Genomic DNA, 17346 nt, shown 5'->3' on the forward strand with positions numbered 1-17346 from the left:
CCGGTAAGGAGGGTTTTACATCCATTGGCTCATTTAGGCTTTAAACCAACCCTCTAAGATGGATACCCTTGTAACCTTCACCTTTGAGATGAGGAAACCAAGAGAAATGCACACAATTAAAAACGTGACACAACCGGAACTAAAACCCAGGGAGGCTGATGCCAGAACTCGTTCTCGTAGGCACTTTGCTCTGCCCTACTTTGATATGCATCAAATTATGTGGAAAACATGAAATATTAGGAATACTGTGATACCATCACAACAGGACAAAATTTAATAACATTTTAAATAAAAATTTCCTGATGTGAGATGTAAAATCATGCCTGTGAAATTAATTAAGATTCCGGATTTGGATCTACATCTACAAGCAATCAAGAAAATGGAGGGAGAATGTTAGATAACCACATACACATAAATATACCTTACACATTTTCGATCCACTATTCTGGACAATTTGGGCTCTAAAGTTCTTTTTCCTGAATCCATACCATGTGAGAACCATCCCGAAATCCCCCGACGTTGTGTTCATCAAAGAAGAAATCTCTACATCTGGCACTCATGTTGTTCTTCAGGTTCCAGAAGCAATGGTCCTGGATCACTTGGGTAAATGAGACCAAAGTGTATTTTGGAGTCTCAGCTCTTTCAAAGTTTTATTGATGTGTTTAAGCACTTCCAGACAGGATAAGATGTCAGTCCTGGGCAATCAAATATGCCTTTGGTGTTGCCGAAATGCTGACCTGGCTGCTAATTATGGTGTCTACTATGTGACAGCAAAGGACGTCACTGGACAGGGATTTATCACATCATCAAAAGTGATCTGTTGTTGTATTTGTTTAACTCGTGAGCACTATACAAAGATGCTAGTGATCCTCTCAATTGCATTACCAGGTCCACTATAATCCTTTTAAGACAAGCACAAATGTCAGCAATTCTTTTTCCCACAGATGCTAATTTTTTTTTTTTTTTTTTTTTTTTTTACAGTGCATGAGCTTATTGGAGAGAGGGGTGGAGAAAAAAAAGGCAGCTTTTAAAAATTTATTTATTTTTTTGGACCCGAGAGTGCAACCTGCTAGGCTGCCTGAATCCACAGGAGAAATGGGTTAGTTCACTGCGTGTTTTTTTTTTTGTTTTTTGTTTTTTGTGTTTTTTTTTTACTGTTTATTCATTTTTGAGAGAGAGAGAGAGAGAGGGAGGGAGGATGGGAGAGGGAGAGAGACAGTGCAAGCGGGGGGAGGGGCAGAGAGCGAGGGAGACTCAGAATCTGAACCAGGCTCCAGGTTCCAAGCTGTCAGCACAGAGCCTCATGCGGGGGCTGGAACTCACGAACCGTGAGAAGATGACCTGAACCTAAGTCGGACGCTCAACCAACTGAGCCACCCAGGCGTCCTAGTTCACGGAGTGTTTTTAGCACATGCTATGAATTTTCCTTACTTAACATGACTAAATGGTGTCCACAATCACTTCTCCGTATTTAGTTATCTCGTCACTAAAGCATTCCTAGAATTTCACCGTGAATCGAGGTGTGAGATTCAACTTTAAAGAGCCACATTTAATGCAAAGCCAGATGCACTGCAACAGCCCTTTTAAATACCAGATCACAGCCACAAAGGGGCTCTATCATTTTCCTTCTGGCAAGAAGCTGAGTATAACTTAACACATAGCTTGAGAAATTACAGGAGCCACTATTGTTTTCTGTCAGCTTTGTCCTTTCGTTTCTTCCGATGATCAATTTATTTGCGACCAAATTAAATGATTTATAAAATCAAATAATATCTTCATTTCAATGTACCTTCACATTCCTCTGCATATCCTGGAAAAGGAAGAATTTGTTGGTACTAAGAGTTTTCTGATTTCATAAAAGTAGCTTAGGAATCCTTACGTGTGCTTAAAACCACAATAATAGTGGGTTCCCCCCCGCCATTTGTGTGCCTCCTACGAGAAAAACATACAGCTTCATTTTACACCTACCACAATCTGCACCAAAGCAAAGTCACAAGGATTTCAGCCTCCAGATTCTCCACCCTCCACCCAGTATAACCGAGATCCTCTGGCTCCGAGTTAACAGCCCCGCGGGAAGCAGGGATGCTTGGTGGCTTCCACAGCCAAGCATATGCTAGTTTACACTTCGGGGTCTCTTTTCCTCCTCCCACACCCTAACATTAAGAGTTCCCCAAGGTTCAGTCCTAAATCCTCTGCTCTCCTCTCTAATCTCTTTCTCTGGAGAAATGAAGTTCTTGTCAAGTTTCATCTATCACCACACTGGCTCAGATTGTAAATCTCCATACCTATCTCTGCTCACTCTTCTGAGTTTCAGTCCTTCCTCATCACTAACCACAGCTGCATTTGGAGATCCCGCCCCCTAACCAGATCTAAAGAACTTACTCCCGACCTTCCTTCTCCATAGACTAGGTTTCCTCTTCCCGCATAGTCCCATTTAGGACCACCGCTCCAATTCCCAGGCTGAGCAGGATCGCCTTGGAATTGCAAACCCACCTTGACAGCTTTTCCAGATGAGTGGCAAACACAACCATAGACGTCTGCACAGAACACAGTTTGTAACCCCTTCCTGAGACAGCTTTATAAGGAGGGCCGTCTCTTATATTTGGGAGTTCCAAACAATAGATCCGTTTAAACAATAAAAAGAAAAGGAATACATTAGGATCTTACCATTGTTACAATTTAGAGTTTTAACATCGTTTACACTGAATGCAATCAGAGAGAGGGGAGAGGAAGCCAGGCAGAGAGAGAACACCGTGTATTTGGCACCTTTCCTGGCAATCTACAGATAAAGAATTACTGCCTGCCTTTGTGCTTTGAGATTACTGTCCCTTACACATAATAACTTTTCTTAAGCCTCGTCTTGGAAAACTAATGACATTTGGACGGAGCAAAAACAGTACACAGAAACAGAAAAAGAAAAAAGAATCACACTTTAATAATTACATCAACTTGGGCTCTAAAACTAAAGTATGGAACATGAGGCAGCATAAGACTTAAAAATACTTATTCATCTTAGTTATGAGATTTTACTTGATTTATAAAGCATTCTGTTTTGAATGGCAGAGTCCATAATTTAATTCTATAACAATGCAAATGTACAGCAATACTACCTTACCAGAGACTGCCGCTTACGTTAAAGAAGGCTTATAAAAGACCAAAAAATCTGCATTTTCTATCCAAACAATAGATGACGAGACCAAATAATGTAATATCAACGTTATCTGTGGAACACAACATTTCAAAAGAAAACCAAGCCCCTTAAGTTTTTTCAAAACAACTCTGGAACTCAGAATGACATATTTATAGGCACAACATTTGGTGGTAACAAATCTCCGCTGTATAGTATTCATTCTTCAAGAGGCCCAAACTTAATTATAGGCCAAAATACTTTAATTGGAGTTGAGAGCGGGGGGAGGGGATACACTTTGTTTTTGGCATTTGCTAACATTTGCTTTTGGTCCTCGTAGGGGATTAAGGCTTTGGTAAACATGTTGGGATGGGTTGGGGTGGAGGCAGGGGAGGGATGACCCAGCACATCCCCAATAATGACCTATTGTTCTTGGCCTTTGGAAAACCAATGACTAGGGACTAGAAACGTTCCAGTGTTTTCTTTAGACCAGCTAAGCACTCTGAATGGATGACAAGATATCCTATCACACTGGGTCTGTAACAGCCCAGACACTATCTTGGTCTGAAAAAAATCACCCCTCAGGTTTCCCAAGCTGAGTTAATGGTGTCCCAAGCCCTCTTTCTAGACCCACATGTTCAGAGTTGCCATGGCCTCAGTGCAAAGAAGCAGACCATGTCATAAAGGACTCTACAAGTCTTGTCCTTGTGACAGTTGCCATCCACCAGTAGAGCTGGCACTACCTGAGAAACAGCAGCTAAGGCCAGTGAAGACAAAGAACTCTCTCTCTCCCTTCCCAAATATACATGGAAAATTAAAGAAGCATTGCAGAGATTAGCACGTAAGTTCATTGATGCTTGCCTGAATTTCACTTCTTTTCCATTTCCTTTGGCCTTAAAAACAAATCATTCTCATCTGGTCGTTCACTATGTTACTGAGTTAAGAAAACAGCAAAGTGATCCCATAGGAAAGTGGTTCTCTGCTGAAGGATGTGCTACTACACCCATGAATCTTCCAGTCCCCCCTTCCCATCTACTCACTTTGAAATTGCACCCAAAAAGCAGCAGGGGGAGAAAATGGCCAGTGAAATTTCTGAAATGCATCTGCCTCAAAAAGCTGATGACAAAGGAAAAAGTTGCAGAGCATGTATAAAACCTCCACAATTCAATCTATTTCCTTTTTCCTACCTTCAGGCTTTTGACAAATGAGTACAAAGCCTTTGACGGAGAAGAGAAAAGTAGCATTGTAGAGATTCAAATCCCACCTAAGTCTTGGGAGTTATGAGAGTGAGTCTGTCAGATCCAAGATTTCCCAGGCACTTGGTGGTAGAAAAACCCTGTGAAGTGTACTTTTTTATGTTTCGAAGAGAAAGCTCCACCATCCATCAGAATAAGAAAAGGACCCTAGGAAGCTGAAAATTACCCTTTGTCAGTCACAGTATCTTAACAGAAACAGCTGTTTGCAGAATGATGGGCTTCTTCAAATACATTTGGTATTGTGGCGGAAAAAACCTCCCCTCAAATACAATGATAACTGGATTACTTTTCAAAGACACCTCACACCTCTGTTAGACTATGAAGAGTTAAAGTGGCAACAAGCAGATGACTTGTTCGATGAAAAAAAATATGGTATTTCATTTTAATGATCCTGTGTTAAATGAAAAACCCTATTGATCAGTGCCCCACTGAAACATACTTACGTGCATGGACATGGCCTCTCAGAGGAAGTAATGGTTATTTGAGAATTACAGACCACATGTCCAGGGTTGCCTGGCCCCTACGACCATCAAGACCTATTAAAGGCTAGGAACCATCTAAAAGAGCAAAAAGTGGGGGGACATCAACATAAACTGAGTATTAGCCGGATGTCAGCTTACTAATAGTGGCTAACTGTTCACTTTCTCCCTCTTTGGGTTCCTTCTTTCTAAAAATGGATATAATTTGCATCATTTTCTCCTCCAATATTATACCATCTATGAACATTGATAAATAGGCATAAAGAGCATCCTTAAATCTTACATCCAGCTTTTAATTTAAATTTGGGATGCGGATGAGAAATCTTTTCTACAAAAAGTCTTTAATAAGTCATTTCCTGAAAATATCGAAGGCAAGATTAATGAGGCTGAACACAGACCCCCATGGAGACGGCCACCCAAGCACCACCCCCCCCACTGCAGTCAGCACTGTATCTCGTTTCCTTATGCTACTGAACTCAGCTTTCTTGATCCCATTTACACATACACAGGGCAATGACTTTGGTGCTTAAGCAGACACCACGTCTGAATAAGTAAGAGGCTGGGAGGAGGGCAGAAGAATTCTCTTGACTATCTGCCTCAAGAAAGCTTTCCAATCGTGACCTCCAAAAGATGAAGGGAGTAGGCTCAATGATTACTGCTTGTTCTGAAAGAGTCCACTAAGATAAACGTGCTTACCGGACTGTAACATTGAGGGCTGACCCAGATTTTTCAGAACATCTCGTGGGCCTTTATCTTCTTGAGAAAGTAAAGGCCAAAGCAGTGAGGTGGCTTGTCCTAATTAACAAGCAACTCAGGAAGGACAGGAGCCAAGTTCCCAGGCTCTCACTACCCAATATGGATTTTCAGTTCAAAAGACTCTTCCTCTGTAAAAATTTGCCTGGACTCATTTCCCACCCCCACTCACCTTTGCCTCCCCCCTCTTTTGTTCCAACAACTGCCCCTTGTACTCACAGTTTTATCATAGCACTTATCACTGTGTACATCGATAAATTGTTTGCATGCCTATCTCCCCATTAGACTTTGAGCTTATCTAAAGGTAGAAGTATATCTTCTTCATCTTTGAACCTCCAGGGATGTTCTGTGCATGATGAATAGTGGCCACTCCGTAAGTTTGCCGAATGAGTGAATAAATTTTGTGAGAATGACTTTATAGGGAATAACACTAAGTCGGCCTCAGAAGCCTAATCACTGCTCTTGCTATATTTCCTTCCATTAAGCTCTTCCTTCTTCCTCCAAGAAGGGATCAGCAGCCAACATATGAATTTGGCTGTTCCTGGTTGTCTGTCCCAAATGATTGGCTATTCTTCTATTCAGGTCAGAAAACGGCTAATTTATACCATCCCCCCCCCCTTTTTTTTTTGCTCTGAATATATACTCTGGGCTGTCTGTGACCACCATGGCTGAAAAATTCTGGTAATTCAGTGCAACTGAACCAGAAGTCTCGGGAACCCATGAGGCACACAGACACAAACCCTGGTCTAATTCCAGGGGTCTGTAGCCACAAGAACCCCCAGGACGTGGGACCCCACAGAGCCGAACAAAGGAACCCACAGCAGACTTATATTTAATCGGCACCCCACCCCACATGTCTCTGAACAAGCTGGAAGTCAAATTCCCTGAAGCCACTTAGACAAAGGTGGAATACATGGGGCCTTCTTGTGGATAGCGATTGCATACGCTGCCTTCTTACAAGAAAAACATACCCGCTACACTTCAAGACCCCCCGTTCAGGTGCGTTCACGTTAAGCGTTTATTTTCGAATAATCACGAGCTCAAATTTTTCTGTGAAATTTTTTGAGGAGAAAATAACGCTAAAAATCACAGTGGCTGTTCGCAGTGAAACCAAGCCTGCCTCACCCATACCTCAAATCTGCTTCCTGCCCTCTCCTCGGTCTCCCGCCCTGGTCTAATCAAATACCTTCAGTTGCGTTAGAAAAACATTAACGGAGTATCTGTTCAATAATAAGCTCCTCAAGAATGCACCCCCCTCTGTTTACAAAACAGCTAAACCAGAATCAAATCAAATCCCAAAGACAATGAAAGCACACTGGTACCAAATTACCAGAAGTCAGAAGGCATTTCTCATGCTAACTATTCATGGAAGCTGTCTTTGAAGTAGTTCGAGGGCTGCGACGTAAAATATCATTAAAATGCAGAAAAAAGGAAAGAAGACATCATGACGTTCAATTTGTTACTCCAAGAAACAAAACACATATGAAGTCATGCAACATAGGCTTTGTTACGAAACAACATGAAGGGAGGTCTGTCTCGGCCCATGGCCAAATCTCAGGCTGTTAGGGTTGCTGTCCCTCCCTTTTTTAGACACCCCACGTAGTCACCTACCATAGTGATACACCCCCAGGACAAAGAGGACCCCAGTGGCTTCCTTTCACCCTCTCTTCCCCAGCTAGGGCTTCTGCCTAGAACCCCATTAAGGGTTGCCAGATTTATCAAATGGAAATAGAGAACGCCCAATCGAATCTGAATTTCAGATAAACAATGAACAATTTTTTTTAGTATAAATATGCTCTCCCTTTAATATATTATCTGGCAACCCTCCCCCTATCCATTCTTCTACCCTGGTGAGTTGAGCTAAATAAAGTCAAATCCCCAAAAACCCATTTTACCCCCTTTACCTTAAGGACATAAGGATTTCCCTCCATGGAAGCAGCCCAGGCTCTACCGGGCCTTCAGTTGCCCCAAGCAAAGCAGAGGCCCTCTCAGTCCCAGCTTACCTGACCAGCTGCAAGGAATTTAAGGAAGTTGGCTGTTGGAGAAAGCAATTTTTTAATCCGTGGCTCCTCCCACCAAAAGCTTCACACAGCTCCTTACCTGTCAGTCGCTCTACTTTCCCACCCACAGTGGCGCAACAGTATATTCAAATGACTTTGTGCCTGCCTGGGGCTCCTCCTTTAGGTTAGGATCAAGAGGGGCATGGTCAGTGACCACCATACTTAGCTCCCGATTCTGAATTTATACACATTTTTGGAACATATAAATTATCACAGGAAGATGAGGCTTTTATGTTTGTAAGGTTTTATTTGTGTGTGGGAGGGGTGACGAGAGTGGGTTAACTTTTTTTTTTTTTTTTGGTCTTCAGCCTTGTCTGTGGAATACTCAAATTCAAGCAAAAGTCATCCATTAAAGCTGGGGAAAATGACGGCTTAAGCATCACATTTCGCTACGCACACATTAGATCTATGCAGATACGTATTCGAAGCATGCAAACTAATGGCATGAATAGCCGTTATTTGCATAGATGGTTTTTTTCAGCCAACCCTTGATTACTCATATTAAAAGACTGGGAGAGGTAAAAGGGCATAGTTAATTCTAATGAACACAACAATATAGTCAGGAAAAATGGCAATCCGTAATGGCCCCACCTTACAAAGAGCATGTATATTACAAAAGTGGTAATTGGGAACATTTAGGAATCAGTTACTAGACATGGTCCTGAATTTATTTTTTATTCATTAGCAATGCAGACTCCTCTCATGCCTGTTTTTGCATTCAATTGTTGCAACATCACTTATCATGTCCTCCCTGGAAAACTCCACTCTTGAGAGAATGGAAGTGAAACTAGCAAATGAGGTCTTAATATAACCATGAGAACAGTTTTGGTCTCTAAGACTCCAGAAAGGGTTTCAGTGACTCCCTAGAGTCCTTGGACCACACTTTGAATACTGTGATCCCTAGTAAGAATACAACAATCTCTGGTGTAAGGATCAGTCACTAGTCTATAAACTCTCTGAGGGCAAGGTGCCTGGGTGGCTCAGTCAGTTGAGCGTCTGACTTCAACTCTAGGACATGATCTCACAGTTCGTGGGTTCGAGCCCCGTGTCAGGCTCTGCACTGACAGCTCAGAGCCTGGAGCCTGCTTTGAATTCTGTGTCTCCCTCCCCTGCCCCGTCTCTCAAAAACAAATAAACTTAAAAAAAAATTTTTTTTAACTCTCTGAGGGCAGAAGGCATGTTTTATGTGCGTTCGAGTCCCAGAGCAAAGCCTGGCAAGGGACTGCTCATCTGACTGATTTCTGACCCCCAAATTCCAGTATTTCATAAACTTCATTAAGTGTTTTCATATTTTTCCTATAACTTTATTAGCAAGCTCTTTTGAAACAAAACTGTTTTTTAATTTGCACTGTGTATTCCAAAACATTTACATTCTATAAGTGCAACAGAAATAAGAATGGAAAAATTAAAAGAATAAAAGCAAATATGTCTTCAACATTAAAAAAAAGTATGCAGATGCCTTTGTTGGAATTATCAAAGATTCAGAATTCCTAAGGTCAGAAAGAATGAAATTGTACCACACTGGGGAAGTTTATATGGTTATAGCGCAACAGGTTAGGGAAACAGGAAAGAGTAAAGCTGGAAAGCATCTGACAGAGTGTGGACCACAGATTGCTATTTCCAAGAGGGGAGCCTCAGAAGCTGAGTTCCCTGGTTCACTTGTTGTAAGAGTGGTATACTATATTCCTCTCTTGGAGACCGCGCATATTAAAGGTTCTCTCTTGTCTTGGTGGTAGTAGGGAAAGAAAGAAAAAAGAAAGAAAAGAAAGAGAAAAGAAAGAAAGAAAAGAAGAAAGAAAAGACAAAAGAAAGAAAAGAAAGAAAAAATTAAGAAGAAAGAAAAGAAAGAAAAAAGAAAGAAAAGAAAGAAAGAAGAAAGAAAAGAAAGAAAGAAAGAAAGAAAGAAAAGAAAAGAAAAGAAAGAAAGAAAGAAAGAAAGAAAGAGAAAGAAAAGGTTCTCTCTCATATGTCCTCCGGTAAAGAAACCTGCGATCCCAGCATAGTTCATCACAGAAACCATGGCTCTTTTTCTCATAAGACACCTTTTGCCATACATGTCTCATTAGACTGTCCTTATGAACATACTGACTCCCTCCTACCAGAGCTCAAACCAAGTCCCCTGGCATTTGACAGATCCAGTTAGTTTTTCCTTCACACTTTTCCACTTCTATTTCTCCCCGAAATAGAAAAATATAGTTGAAGTACAAAGAATTCGATGTCCTGTTGAAATGACATTTAACATTTTTGCCTATCCTGGATCTCCCAAAAGCTAACAAGATGGCGATTTTTCCCTACGATTGCTACAAAGAAACACCCCACGATCATCTTCCCGGATTTCTTTCTTTTCCTTGAATGCTTCAGGCAGGCAGCTTCAAGACTTCTCTAACGGGCTCTCCCTATACTGTGTCTTCTGTCCCTTGGAACCATGCCAGTTACCTTAGGTTTTCCATGACCTAAACTTAAGGGTCTCAAGTGAGTTTTAACTGCACTAAAACTTGGGAAGTAAGAAGGTGTTTGGCAATCCCCTTGATTACTAAGGGTCTTTGTTTTGTACTAAACTTAAACCTTGGGGTTTCCACTTGGCAAAATCAAGTTTCCTGACCCTGAGTAAAACGAAAGTTTCGAAGAAGGAAAGTTTCAAATAGGTCGCAAACTTCTAAGGTGAGTATAAAATGGGAAAGGCCATGATTATTGTTCAGATTTAAACAATTTATCTTTGCGGGCCTCAGTATGGTGCTAAGAATACATTAAATAATTACATCTCTCCAGCCAGCGACAGATCCCTCCACCCAGAGGTTAGGCAAAGGGCACATATGGTTATTTACTTTTGGATTTTGAAATTACAGGCACAAAGATGAAAATCAGTCCCTCTTTTGCTAAACATAAGTCCTTTTTCAAATGAAGACATTTAAAAGCATGATATCAAAATGGTTGTTCATGGGCACTTGCTAAATTCACACATGTGAGACGGCGTTTCAATCCCCAAACAGAGCCAAATGTATCCACTTGAAGTAAGCGTTTTCCTCACACACCTACCCAAACGCCAGACTAATACCGAAGATGTAATTTCCAAGCAGGAAGTCTTACTTAGTGGCATATGCACTGCCATTGAAATACTTTGAGGCATGGACTGAACTTGCATTTTGTTAATGGTAATATATTTTTTATCGCCAAAAGTCTTAATGAAAACTCTGTGCTAACTTGTTATTAAAACTGTAGGCATTTTAGACAAATCCCCCAAGAAAACTCCAAACTCTAAATGCACACTGTGTATTTAAATCGAGTGGCATTTTTGACCAAGTGATTATTATTATTTTTTAAAGTATCTGAAAATCAGGCTAACTTCCTGTTTGGTTTTGTTCTGCAGACATAAAAACAAGCAATTTCACTGATACAAACGCTTTCTCTTTTCTAAATAAAGATCTATTCTGCGTGGCCTGAATATCTACCAAGTATAGGAAGCTTCATTCTAAAATGTGTGTCAGAGATGTGAACAGAATTGAGAAAGTTCCACATGAAACTACTGAGATTACGCTTTTAAAAATATAGGTTTTAAAGTGAGTCGCTCTACCTTAGTAAATATAGCAACCTTGTTAAGCTCGCCTTCTGCTTTCAGTGAGGAGTTAATATTTGATGATGATGAAGAAACTTCCTAGTATTTAAAGAACCAAACAAGGGTTAGTTTAAAGAAGATAAAATGATAAGTGGAGGTTTTATGTTTTAAAATAAATCAATCCCTCAACCGTAAATGTCTCCTAATCCTTACTCAGGAGAAGTTGAAATATGATCTCTGCCAAAGAATGCCCATCCCCAAATCTAAAACAAGGACAAAAATAAAGCAAAGAACAGCAAAAGGTAATTAGTTTTGAAATCTATTAATTGTACTCTTCGAGTCAGTTTAAGCAGCTGGACCACGAGTTCCTCGGGGGTGGGAGGTGGTGGGGAATAGTATACTTGTAAGCCTGTACCCTCTATATGAAGCACAAAAAGGTTAGTAGAATCCTGGTGAGAGTCTAGCCAGTGCCTTTCAATTACTGGAAAAATAAAACAAATCTACTCTAGCTTCATTGTGCCTTCCCCGAAAATCAGAATAAAATTAGAAAACTTCAGAAAACATGTCTTTCTGGAAAAAAAAATAGTAAAACTTCAGTTTATGTGTCTCTCTTACAAGGTAAATCAAATTCCATTCTAGAAAAGTATTTCAGAAAGTGATGCAGTGAAATAAAGTAGGTAGTAGAAAACATCAGTCTGCCAATCCTTTACATTTGTTTTTCCACTAAACAAAACTGGAGCGTGTAATTGGCTTTATTTTGTTTCAGGTTTTACATCGACTTTATTTTCTTTTAATATTAAACAAGATTTTTTTAATGTTTATTTTTGACAGCCAGACAGCACCAGTGGGGGAAGGGCAGAGAGAAAGGAGAAGGAGACACAGAACCCGAAGCAGGCTCCAAGCTCTGAGCTGTGAGCATAGAGCCCAAGGCGGGGCTTGAACTCACGAACCATGAGATCATGACCTGAGCCAAAGTCAGACGCTTAACTAACTGAGCCACCCAGGTGTCCCTACATTGACTTTATATACTAGACTCTAGTATATAAGTCAAATGACCCTTCATATGTGAACTAATTCTGACCATCTATGAGGGTGCTGGAGAATAACTGTATATACAGTTTTAGCGCATGTCACTTGGCATGGGACAATGGTAGGCACACTTTTGGAAACCAGGTTGAGGCCCTGTAAAATCATAGTTTCCATTAATATCTTGAAAGTAGTCATAATGACACATCCACTGGAGGGATTTACAGAACACTTTTCACACCACGTCCACCTGAGCAACAGCTGACTTTACCGTGTATTTACCATGTGCCAGACACTGTTCAAAGGGTATTTAATCTGCACAATAACCCTGGGTCAGTGTTTAACCGAGGAACTGAGGCACAGTGAGGTGAAGAAACAGGCACAAAGTGACAGCACAAATGTAGCCGACCTAGGATTTGAACCGAGGTGCTCTGGGTCTGGAGCTCGCATACTTAACCAGTACAGTATCGCCTTGCGGTCCTTCGGCATGTGTTAAGCTGAGGAATGAGCTAGTTCAAATATTTCTGCTGTCCGGGCCACTATTTTCCCTCTAAGATTTCAACAAAGATTGCACATCAACTGGCTGTGAGGCATGTCCAGAACTGATTTAATAGATAAATGTATGGCAGTGGGATGTTTTGTTCAGTACCTAGGGATCTTGAGTAACTTAGAAATGAATAAGATAAGGTAACTGAGTGTCCAAAGGTTTTTTTTTACACCATGTTCACCTGAATAATCATGGCTAACTTCATTGTGTGTTTGCCGTGTGCTGGGCACCGTCCAAAGTGCTTTATATGCATTATTAAGTCTTCCCTCCTTAACAAAGCAGAGCAATTAGTACAAACACGTCCTCTCTTAGCACTGATTTTTTGGTAAAGGTTTGCCCGATAGGATTTTTCCAGTTGATCTGGGGGAAGCAGTGTCACATCATCAGGAGTTGGGTTAAGGGAGCTTATGCACAAATGACCACAGCCTGAGCAAAGCGATGGTCCAGCAAAAGCCTAAGGACACAGAATGGATGGAAGTGGGCTAAGCGAAAGAGTTGCTCAGGTGCATTTTGTGACTATTCTCACCACCTTGAAAGAAGAATCTTTGATAAGCACAGTAGTGCTATTTAGAAGCAGGTTGACTCAGACCACAAAAGTCTGAGTGCTGTAGGTTGCACACTATCACAGAGCAGAGAAAATGTCGACACAATGACAAAAGATCAACCTTATCACAAAGTAGTACCAAAGTGTTCTTCGGAAGCATTTCATTCCACCAAAAGCACAGGCAAATGATTTACATTTACATACATACACTACCCACACCACCTCACAAAAGTCTGCACCGCCCAAAGCTCGGTTTTAGTGGCGATTTGATTTAAATGAGTAGGGAATGGGGGCACCTGGGTGGCTCAGTGTGTTAAGCGTCCGACTCTTGATTTCGGCTCAGGTCATGATCCCCTGGTCTGTGGGTTCGAGCATTGCATCGGGCTCTGTGCTGACAGCTCAGAGCCTGGAGCCTGCTTCAGATTCTGTCTCCCTCTCTCTCTGCCCCTCCCCCCTTTGCACTGTCTCTCTCTCAAAAATAAACATCAAAAAAAAAAATGTAAAAGACAAAGCATTGCAGGTATTTGCTGGTGAAACTAGGGAACCTGGATCTCATAATAAGAGACAAAAAACAATGGAGCATGCAGACTCCAAAAGTGTACTTATATTTTTAAAGACAGTATGATAGGGTAAATAATAAGGGTAACAAATCCAGTGTTGAAATGAATCAACTATCTGGAATCAGGTCACAGGCTATTCATACATTTGACTTTGAATGCATCTGTTCCTAGACAAGGCAGTAATAAATCTAAATTTTAAGATGAAAGCAGTATTTTATCAGCAAGTGTTCTAACCTGGGATTTAAATGCCCTGGATTCTACTTATCATTAGATCACGGCTAAATTATTTTCCAGTTATGGTAATCAGTTTGGCTAGGAATAATTCCTGCCCTTGTATACCTCATAGGTACTCTGAGAGAATAAAGGAAGAAGATGAAATTTCATATGCTTTGGAAATAAAATCAGTACAAAGTGTAAAAAAAAATATGAGTGATTTTTCTTTATTCTTTACAACAGAACGAAAATTGTTACTGTGAATTATGTATGAAAAATATGACAGGGGCACCTGGGTGGCTCAGTTGGTTGAGCATCTAACACAACTGATTTTGGCTCAGATCGTGAATCCAGAGTTGTGGGATCAATCCCCACTTTGACCTCCATGCTGAGCGTGAAGCCTGCTTGAGACTCTCTCTCTCTCTCTCTCTCTCTCTCTTAAAAACAAACAAACAAACAAACAAACAAAACAAAACAATAGCTTAAAAACTATGCTTTACCATTCCACTTCTGCATAAAAGGTACGGCATTACTGTATGAGTAATCCTTGATTATGTGAGTCATAGAAGTTTTCATGTGCCTGCTGCCGGAATTTATACACAATGTTAAAAATCCAAGGACGGTTGTCTTCTCAGAACCGGACATTGTGAAACAGTTGCCACTCCCACGCTCAGTGCTCAAGGGTATGGCAGGTGAAAGACCAGAGGAAAAAGAAAAAATTCAGGCTTTAATTTTATGCTTGTAAATAACTGAAACAAGAAAAGTTATTGCTCCCTTTTCGACTGGCCATAAGCCAGTGCCTACTTGGGAGACCAGTTTATCTAGTCAAGAGAGGCTTTCCTACCATCACAGGCTTCTTACTTTAAGATCTCACAGAACACAAATTCACTTTAGAATCTTAATGAATAAAACGCTCAAAGTAGTTTCTATTGTACGAAAAATGGGGGGGATCGCACTTTTTGGTTGGCACTTGTTAATTTTTGACATTGCCACAACTGCTGTTATATTTTATTTATAACGTATGTTAAAATGATCAAAAGAAATCAGGCAAGTCATTTTTTCCCGGTAAGTTAGGAGGATAAAGCAAAACAAATAATAGATTACAAGAGAAGATGGTAAAGGGTACCTAAAATACTAGCAAGTAATTGATCAACGGGATTTTGAATATTATTTATATAAATTAGTAAATTATAAAATTGAACATTGTTACAAAACTGTTTATACATGTTTGAGCTAATTTTTCAGTTTTCTTATTTTGCTTCTCAATAAACCGACCTCTTTGAAGCCAAGACTGACTCATATAAATGTGAAACATGTTTGAATATGTGATATATATATATATGTGATATATATATATATATATTTCTATTGTAAAGAACTAGTAAATATATGATGTACATTATATAGAGGCGTATATAGAGGCACATATTGAAGGGGAGCAGATTTTGCCATGCCAAATTATGCCTCTTTGGCATATTGATGAAAATGATTATTATTATTAGTTTTTAGACGGGGGGAGAGAGAGAGAGAGTGTGTGTGAGCCGGGGAGAGGGGCAGAGGGAGAGAGAGAATGTTCATCAGGCTCCACACTTAGCATGGAGCCTGACTCAGGGCTCGATCCCACACTCCTGGGATCATGATCTGAGGTAACGTCAAGAGTTGGATGCTCAACTGACTGAGCCACCCAGGCACCCCAGCGTATTGATTATTTTAAGCTGCTTATTTTGAAGAAACAGCAGACACAGGTGAAGCTCTGAAAACTGGGTAGAAGTCGCCCTTTTGTACGGGACACTGACATTTGCACTATCTGTGAGGGTGTCCTCCTGGCTGTACCCAGAAGAGGAGGATGACTCAGTCTGTAGAGATTTCGATCTGCATAACAATCGCACCCTTGCTTCTTGTGATTTTCTTGGTCATCTCCCCACCGCCACATCTCCTTTGGTCGTTAGGTAAACATAGTACTTAAGGCCACTTCAGGGAGTTACTCAGTTTTCCTGGGTCTCTCCCATGTATACAGGAGGAACACACGTTATTGAACTTTGTTTGTTTTTCTCGTGTTAATCTGTCTCATATCAACTCATTCTTACACCAGCCAAAGAACCTAGAAGGGAAGAAGGGAAAACTTTCTTGCCCTTACAATGTATGTCCTTTTTATATATATAAGCAAGTCCCCCATACTTGCTGCATATACAACAAAGTCCACTTGTGGCAGCTAGCGACACCTACAACAGAGCTTTTGAGGTATTAAAAAAGTCACTATGGCTCAGTCGGTAGACTGTGTGACTCTTGATCTCAGTCAGGGTTATGAGTTTGAGCCTCACATTGGGTGTATAGGTTACTTAGAAACAAAATAAAATAAACAAAAAGAAGGCCAGTCTGAGTCATGGAGTAAAAAGACTGGGCTTTTGAAATCGTATTCTATTACTCTTAGAAAACATTCATTTTCTGTTTACAACGTGGTGCTATTAGTTCTAAAGGTGTGTGTTTCATGTTGCTTGCATTTGCTCTACAAGCCTCCCCAGAGCGTCTTTCTAAATGTTTGCTAGGTACCCAAATGTAAGCGACAAAGAGTTTTCTAGTAAATTCTTCTCAGCTCTCCAAGAAAGAAGTACCTTTACTCACTGCAGAAAGCACACTCATTTGGAAACATTACCCCTGCTCCTCACTGACCCCCTCCAAAAGACGTCTGGAAAAAGAAAGCCCAAAGGAGCGAAATACTTTTCACATCCAAATAAGCAAACTACCCAATGCTAACCATGGCATTTCAGCATGGATAATCAAAAGCCGAAGTATTGATAGACTCCCAAACCTCAAAGCAAGTACCGAATACAAAGCTCATCAGTTGTACGTGCAGTGTTTCGGTAAGGAAACAGTACGTCTCATGCAACACTTTCCCTCCTTTTCACTGGAAGAAAATAAACACCCGTCTAAGGACGTTCAAGTACTTGTTACTTTCCCTTTTCTGTATGATGAGTACTCTCAGCAGCACTTGGTTAATTAATGAGCTGCAAATCATAAATTTGGACATAAAATTAGCCCCTTTTTTTGCTCCCTTGTGTTCTCACTACTTATGCAACTACATCCTTCCCCAAAGACTTGGCAGTAACTCACAAGAAAGACACATTTCCAATAAGATCATTATCACAACCCTAAAGAGTAAGCATGATACCATGTAATGGGGAAGGTGGGATGATAGGAAGGATGATGTGAAAAACTTCAAAACTCTAG

General features: G+C 40.6%; 1 protein-coding gene across 10 annotated transcripts in view; it reads right to left on the minus strand.

Moving 5' to 3' along the window:
* MBNL3 (muscleblind like splicing regulator 3) overlaps window positions 1–17346 on the minus strand; it is a 112294-nt gene that overhangs the window by 32270 nt on the left and 62678 nt on the right. The window contains exon 1 of one of the 10 annotated variants that reach the window (XM_019426976.2): window positions 7520–7641. The exons of 8 other annotated variants lie outside the window; for them this stretch is intronic. In XM_019426976.2, coding sequence (XP_019282521.1) covers window positions 7520–7546 — 27 coding nt within the window. In that variant the 5' untranslated portion in view covers window positions 7547–7641. Of the gene's footprint in view, window positions 1–2493; window positions 2610–7519; window positions 7642–17346 lie in introns of those variants that run through there. One more of the 10 variants, XM_019426977.2, reaches the window with a different exon arrangement.

Source organism: Panthera pardus, unplaced genomic scaffold (genome assembly GCF_024362965.1).
Source record: "Panthera pardus isolate Hobbes unplaced genomic scaffold, ASM2436296v1 HiC_scaffold_27, whole genome shotgun sequence".
NCBI classification, from domain to species: Eukaryota; Metazoa; Chordata; class Mammalia; order Carnivora; family Felidae; genus Panthera; species Panthera pardus.